General features: G+C 40.8%; 1 protein-coding gene across 1 annotated transcript; it reads right to left on the bottom strand.

Moving 5' to 3' along the window:
* Positions 1-7,422: 7,422 nt before the first annotated feature.
* On the bottom strand, positions 7,423-7,930 carry LOC126764927 (uncharacterized). The gene is made up of 2 exons (XM_050482606.1): positions 7,846-7,930; positions 7,423-7,785 (listed from the first exon to the last, which is right to left on the bottom strand). The coding sequence occupies exons 1-2, from the start codon at positions 7,928-7,930 to the stop codon at positions 7,475-7,477; spliced, it is 396 nt and encodes a 131-aa protein (XP_050338563.1). The 3' UTR covers positions 7,423-7,474.
* Positions 7,931-8,341: the final 411 nt, after the last annotated feature.

The raw sequence follows: 8,341 nt of genomic DNA, 5'->3' as shown, positions 1-8,341 counted from the left end.
TGAATAAAAATGTCCACGGGTAGTTGATGCAGGACCATATTGAGCGCGTCAGTCGGACATGACCTGATTGCACCAGTAACACCTGCACATGCTGCACTTTGTATTCCATTTCATTTTCTAATGTTGTATTGTTTGTTTAGCGCTGGCCACCATTTTAGAGCTCCATATGTAAGTATAGGTCTTATGACAGCCGTATATGTACATCCACATAATTATACTATGTTTGAGGCCCCAATTCTTGCTGACGATTCTCTTGCAAGTATAGTAGGCCATATATGCTTTATTTATTCTTTTTTCTATATTTATTTTCCAGGACAGTTTGGTGTCAATCTCCCCCCCCAAATATTTAGCTGTGGGGGATAGAGTGGGTGTTGACCGCTTAGTGCCGGAAGTTGAAACTGAGGGATTTTTTTTCTGCTTGTGAATAGCATCAATTCGGTTTTATTCGGGTTAACTCCTAGTCCATTGTTCTTAACCCATAGGTTTAACCTTCGTAGTGCTCTGTCCATAATCTCGCTGACTGTTGAAGGAAACATGCCTGATACCAACAACACTATATCGTTTGCATATGCTACTGTTTTCACTCCCCCACCGTTTAGTTGGAGTAGTATTTCGTTCAGCCCTACAACCCATAGAAGCGGGGAGAGGACCCCTCCTTGAGGCGTCCCTTTACTCACATAACTTGTTTGTGTTGCAGCGTCGTTTGATGCTATAATCTTTCTATCTTCAAGCATCGATAGTATCCGTCTGCACACAGTGTCATCTATGCCACCATGTGCCATGGGCCAGAGAATTAATTATAGCATTTACTTCTATATTATTGAAGGCGCCCTCTATGTCTAGAAAAGCAGCCATGGTGTATTGTTTATAGTGTAGTGATTTTTCAATTACACTTATCACCTCGTGAAGGGCAGTTTCGGTTGATCGGCCCTTTATGTACGCATGTTGGGACTTCGATAACTTATCCGCCATTATTGTTGTTACATGTAAGTCTATAAGCCTTTCTGGTACCTTCAGCATAAAGGAGGTGAGGCTTATAGGTCTAAAATTCTTGGCAATAACGTGTGTTCTTCTGCCTGGTTTTGGAAGGAACACAACTTGAATTATTTTCCAACTTCATGGGATATAAGATAGTTGAATGCTAGCTTTGTATATATGTATTTTCAAGCCTTTGAACCATTGGTTCTACCAGTTTTTGCATCAATATGGACATAATCCCGTCAGGACCTGCCGCTTTAAATGGTGCAAAGCTATTTATGGCATATTTGATTTTGCTTTTGTCTACTATTTGGCTTCGATAATCAGCTGCGTTCAACGGTTCTGGTTGAACCCTCGTTGAAGATGTTTGCTGACTCCCGGGGAAGTGCGTTGTAATTGGACCTCCAGAGACTCTTTTGCCGAGGAGGTCCAATCACTTCTCTCCGCCCTAATGTAGGCAGTATTAATATGATCTTTGAATAGCATTTTGCTCAGCCTAGCGGTTTCTCTGCAACTTTCTATTGATGTGCAGAATGATCTCCATGAGTCGTTTTTAGCTTTCCTGACTGCTTTTTTGTATCTTTTCATAATATCTTTATATGGCTGCCAGATTTTGGTTCTAAAATTCTCATTGAAAGCTTTCCTTAGTTGTGTTCTCAAATTCTTGAGTTCACTGTTCCACCAAGGAAGAGACTTTCTTTTTCAAAACTGTTAGCGGAGTGGATTTATTGAAAGTAGTGGTTAAGATTTTTTCCAACTTCTCTACTTCTGCATCTAGTTCCTGAGGATTTCTACTACCCTTATTGCCTCCCTTTTCAAGGCATTTTGTTGCTATACTATAAATTTTTCCCACGCTGTTCTTCTAGGGTTCCGATATGTGAGAGGAGCACTGTATTTCTCGCGGATGTTGAAGAGTATCCAGGAGTGATCCGACATGGAAGGCTCACCGGATACCCTCCAGTTATCCACAAGGAGACTGTCTGTGTCTGTTGATAGCGTGAGGTTAAGCACTTCCTCCCACCCCGGAAATCTATCAGAGCTTGCGAAAATAAAGGTTGGCTTATCGCCCTTATTGCATATACTTAGATTACTATTCAGAATATACTGCAAGAGTGACTCTACTCTGGTGTTTATACTGGAGCTTCCCCTGCGGTGTGTGTGTGGCTTTCGTTTGCATCACACCCACACATCTTCCTTCCTGTTGTCTTTTACTAGTCTGGTGAGCGGTGCCGGTGGTATGTCCTCGTCATGGGCCAAATAGGCCGAGACCAGGAAGAAGTGATTTTCACTCTGTTCCACCTTTAACACTGTGATATCTGATGTGCTGTAATTAGGACACAGAAATGCATTTATACTTCTATTGATAAGAATGCATGCCCTAGGTTTACCTTTGTCTCGTGTGTAAAAAAGATTATTGTTGCTACTGTTTAGCCCTTTAATGGTGTCTTCATTAACCCAGGACTCCTGTATTATGCTGATGATGGCCATGAAGACCCTATCGTTTATGAGGGTTGTCAGATTCGCTGAAGCACTCTTCGAGTGGTGCAGGTTGATCTGTATAACTTAAGATATTGGGCATCTCGGGTTTCTTTGATGCCCACTTCTTCTGTGTCGTCTTCGTCAGCCGTTTTGTCGCCATGGAAGATTTTTAGCCTGGCCTTGCGAATTCCGAATTTTGTAGTCAGTCTTCTTAAGAGCCTCAGGGACCCATCGCAAATGGCCACAAGAATTGGTCTACTTGCTTTATTCGGTTTTTCCTCCTTGATCAGCTGCCACTCATCTATACCAGGTATCGCTTTGTTTTGCAGCTTGATGCTCATCAGGAGTTTTTCGCCCGGCTCCTCTAGAGGGGGTAGCCAAATGCGAGCACTAGGTTTCTTCGGTATGTCCCTGGCGGGTATAAGCCTCAATTGGAGTCCTTCAAAGGCGTTGCTGATTTTGGCAACACTACCCTTCAGTAAATCTAGCGAGGCCTGGTCCGCGCACTTGATGACCCTGTACTCAACAAACTGACGTCGATCTCCACCCATCTTTCCTGAATTGTGCTCGGGGGGGAGGAATTTCCGTCTATTATGGCCACTTGTAGGCTATCCCTGGCTACATCGCCTGGCCTTGCCGTTGCTGTACTGCTTTGTTCACCTTCACTTCGCCTTCGCCCTTGGCTTTGGGTGGTGCTGGTGCGGGTATCCTCATACTTTCACATTAAGAGATGGACGTAAAACCTAGAGTTTATTCATCCATATCGCTATTGTGGGAATTATGAGGTGTCCCTCTTAGTTCGCAAGAGTAGAGTGCGTTTCCTTTGGGATGCACAGTTTACTCTTACTTACGCCCCTTCGCCACGACATCAAAGGAGATTAAAACAGTTAATAAAAAAAGAAATATTTTTTTAGAGTTCATCCTGCCGGGATAGACGCTGGATCGCCAGAGAACCAACTGCGCCAAGCCAAGAAAGACTCCGACGCCGAGTACTGTCATTCACCCCGGTGGATGAACGTCTAGCCACAACCCGCATTAAAGCGAGGTTCTTCAACATATCGCAGATTTGCGATGTGACTAAAGATGCCTTCTATGAGCGCTTCGAACGCACCTATGAGAACTGCCCCCGTCACGATGTCAAAATCGTGCTTGGCGACTTTAACGCCAGGGTGGGCAAGGAAGGTATCTTTGGCACAAAAGTCGGTAAATTCAGCCTCCAGGAGGAAACATTCCCAAATGGGTTGAGTCTGATCGACTTCGCCGGGGCCCGAAATATGGTTATCTGCAGTACTAGATTCCAGCATAGAAAAATTCATCAAGCTACCTGGCTGTCTCTTGATCAAAATACCACCAACCAGATCGCTCATTTTGTGGCAGACGGAAGAAACGTCTCTAGTGTTCTAGACGTGCGTACGCTCCGAGGTCCTAACATCGACTCGGACCACTATCTTGTTGCAGCCAAGATTCGTACCCGCCTCTGTGCAGCAAAAAACGCACGTCAACAAACACAAGGAAGGTTTGACGTCGAGAAGCTGCAATCACAACAGACAGCCGAACAATTTTCTACTCGGCTTGCACTCCTGCTCTCTGAGAGTACTCGTCAACAACTCGTTATAAGGAAACTGTGGGACGGCATTTCAAACTCCTTACGTACAGCTGCAACCGAAATTATTGGTTTTCGGAGGATTCAAAAGAACAGCTGGTACGAGGAGGAGTACCCTGTCGCAGCGGAGAGAAAACGGACTGCCTACCTTTCAACGTTACGACCGACCACAACACATGCGGGATGGGATAGATACCAAGAGTTGAAAAGGGATGCGCAACGCATTTACAGACAGAAAAAGAGATAGGCCGAAATGCGTGAGTATGATGAGCTTGAAAAGCTGGCCGACAGGGGTAATGCTCGAAAATTCTACGAAAAATTGCGGCGGCTAAGAGAAGGTTTCAAGACCGGAGCATACTCTTATAGAACCCTCAAAGGTGATTTAATGACCGATGTCGAGAGCATACTTAGATTATGGAGGGAACACTTCTCCAGCCTGCTGAATGGCGGTGAAGGTACAACACCAGGAGAAGGCGAACCCGATTTCCCAATCGATGACGATGGAGCAGACGTTTCATTGCCCGACCATGAAGAAGTTCGAATAGCAATTACCAGCCTGAAGAACAAGAAAGCAGTGGGGCCGATGGTTTGCCGGTTAAGCTATTCAAACACGGCGGTGAAGAACTGATAAGGAGCATGAATCAGCTTCTTTGTAAAATATGGCCGGACGAAATCATGCCCAACGATTGGAACTTAAGTGTGCTCTGCCCAATCCACAAAAGGCGAGACCCCACGATCTGCGCCAACTACTGTGATTGGCATAGTTGAGTGAATTAAAAGACAGCGGCTACGCTGGCTAGGTCATGTTGTCCGAATGGACGAAAACACTCCAGCTCTGAAAGTATTCGCCGCAGTACCCGCTGGGTGAAGCAGAGGAAGAGGAAGACCTCCACTCCGTTGGAAGGGCCAGGTGGAGAAGGACCTGGCTTCGCTTCGAATATCCAATTAGCGCCACGTAGCGAAAAGAAGAAACGACTGGCGCGCTGTTGTTAACTCGGCTATAATCGCCTAAGCGGTGTCTACGCCATTAAAGAGGAAGATTTATATACATGGCAATATTTGCACTCAATATTCAAATAAGACAAAAATGTTTAATTATATCCTATGTTTGATATATATATGTATACTATACATTTGCTATGTGTATAATATGTACATAAATCATACTTTTTGCTTAAATGAGTTAAGCATCCCTCCACTTTATCTGAGAAAAACTGGCACACTCAATTCGTCACATACACTGAGCACATCAAGATTCATCTTACATTATATTCGTTTTATCGACACCGCGCGCTGCATTTAAGATTTGAAAAAACTCGATCGCCAACGCCCTCAAGCCGGAATTCATCGACATTGATTCTTATTAAAAATATAAAATATTAATATTAAAATATAAGAGGTTCAAAATTTTATTAAAGTTTGATTTACTGAAAGAGTTAAGATACCAACAAAATTTATTTTAGGTCAATAAAACGGTTATTCCATATAAATTTTGAAGGCTTTTATTCGTGGTCCTTCGAGCCATTCCGAATGGCACTATTGGTTTCGTCCAAGAAGAAAAGTACTAAATTCTAAAAAGACAAGACAAACCACGGAATAAAATAAAAACGAAAACCAGTGCAGTGTGGTGAAGTGTAGTGGCGAACAAAAAAAATATATATACAATATACATATATACATACATGAAACAAAAAGTCGTGGTACAAACAAATACACATACATATATTACATTAATAACAAAGAAAAATGTATAAAAATATTGCAGTGACACACAAACCAAATTCATAAAAATATAAAAACAAATTGACAAGTTCACGTATTATGGTTAAGTCCTAATTATACAAAAAAATTATTAACATTATTAAAAGTGCATGTGAGCCGAAACAAAAATGTATATAAAACAGTGTAAACAAAGTAAAAACAACACACAAACCGGACTCGAAACCGACAAACAAACAAACAAGGAAGATCTAAGTTCGGGTGTCACCGAACATTTTATACACTCGCATGATAAAGTGATAATCGAGATTTCATTATCTGTCATTAACATATTTCTTTATTTTGCTGTAAAATTAATTAGATTAGATCAATATGTGTACTCTGAGTATTGAATTGTATTTTCATTTCCTAGTGTATATAAGGCATCAGATGGAATTCAAAATAGCGTTATATTGGAAGAAGGCGTGGTTGTGAACCGATTTCACCCATATTTCGTACATGTCATCAGGGTGTTAAGAAAATATTATGTACCGAATTTCATTGAAATCGGTCAAGTAGTTCCTGAGATATGGTTTTTGGTCCATAAGTGGGCGACGCGACGCCCATTTTCAATTTTTAAAAAAAGCCTGGGTGCAGCTTCTTTCTGCTATTTCTTCCGTAAAATTTAGTGTTTCTGACGTTTTTTGTTAGTCGGTTAACGCACGTTTATTGATTTTCAACATAACCTTTGTATGGGAGGTGGGCGTGGTTATTATCTGATTTCTTCCATTTTTGAACTCTATATGGAAATGCCTGAAGGAAACGACTCTATAGAGTTTGGTTGACATAGCTATAGTAGTTTCCGAGATATGTACAAAAAAACTTTGTAGGGGGCTGGGCCACGTCCACTTTTCCAAAAAAATTACGTTCAAATATGCCCCTACCTAATGCGATCCTTTGTGCCAAATTTCACTTTAATATCTTTATTTATGGCTTAGTTATGACACTTTATAGGTTTTCGGTTTTCGCCATTTTGTGGGCGTGGCAGTAGGCCGATTTTGCCCATCTTCGAACTTAACCTTCTTATGGAGTCAAGAAATATGTGTACCAAGTTTCATCATGATATATCAATATTTACCCAAGTTACAGCTTGCACGGACAGACGGACGGACGGACAGCCAGACATCCGGATTTCAACTCTACTCGTCACCCTGATCACTTTGGTATATATAACCCTATATCTGACTCTTTTAGTTTTAGGACTTACAAACAACCGTTATGTGAACACAACTATAATACTCTCCTTAGCAACTTTGTTGCGAGAGTATAAAAATACATGCTAGCAATAAAAAAAACGGGAGCGAATTTAAGACACAGAACCACATACAACAACACTCTCAAGAGCTGGAGGAAGAGAAGAAGAATTGGCGATAAAAGGGACATGTACACACATTTTACGTTGTACCCTACAAAACCCAAAGTGAGCGTATTCAGTTCATATACATTAGCCTGTTCGTTAAAAATTTTTATTCGAAATTTTTATCACGAAAGCTGAAAATAGATGAGACTTGATAAGAAAATGAATCTACGAAAATTTCACGCCTCTCGGACCACGCCTTATAGTGCCGATAGAAAATTGTATTGTTAATTGCACGTCACTCATACCCCAATGGTACATTCGCTGAATTATGTATGATACATTACACAAAATTATAATTATTTACAACTTTTAAAAGTTTGTTTTGAACAATTCGGATACATTTTCCTATGTTCTTGTATGCATTGCAAAATATAACCCCAATCACTTTCATTTTTGGTTAGCAATCCATGGTAATCTTGCATTAGTTTTACGGCTCTTTCTGCAGTGTCGTTAACTACTTTTAGAAAGTTTATTATTTTTTTGCCATCCATATATGAAGCCTGTGTCTGCCATATTTCTGGGTTGAAATCCAAGAAGCTGGTATCTATCTGCAGCCTTGAAAACAATTTGAGACTGTTGGAAGATATGAAATGCTCCATGGTCTCGTCTGTAAGACAATAATTTAAGAATAAAATAAAAATTTAAGAGTATTATTCTCATATTATACCTAACAATTGTCCCACGTCTTCTGAACTTAGAATAAGTTTTTTGCATCCATCGCATCTACCGGGTTTTTTAAGAGCACTGACCATTTTGACTTTTGTCTCTACTGATAGTCTGTCATCAAAAAAGGCTAAAGCGGCTGCTTCCTCTGTCAAATACCATAAATGGTTAGACAATTTTCGCAGTGCAGCATCGCTGGTTGTAAAATCAATACTTTCATAATATTTTAAACTTTTTATTATATTTAAATCGTCAACGGGAGCAGCAGTAGCGTCGGAGCATTTGAACCAAATCTTAATATAAAATCGCACTATGAAAATGCAGACATCAGCTAGTGCTGCTTTTTGTTCTTCCTGCATAGGATATTGAGCTCGGAACAGGAATATTTTTAAACAGTAAATAGCGCGTGCCATCCGGATTCGTATATCACTTTTTATATCCAAGAAGATTAATGTCAATTCTAAAAGCTCTCGATAGTCTTCTCTAACTAGACCTTTTTT

The sequence above is a fragment of the Bactrocera neohumeralis genome, unplaced genomic scaffold, assembly GCF_024586455.1.
Source record: "Bactrocera neohumeralis isolate Rockhampton unplaced genomic scaffold, APGP_CSIRO_Bneo_wtdbg2-racon-allhic-juicebox.fasta_v2 cluster10, whole genome shotgun sequence".
Taxonomy (NCBI): domain Eukaryota; kingdom Metazoa; phylum Arthropoda; class Insecta; order Diptera; family Tephritidae; genus Bactrocera; species Bactrocera neohumeralis.
Note: the sequence above shows the minus strand (reverse complement) of the source record. Positions and strands in the feature narration are given on the sequence as shown.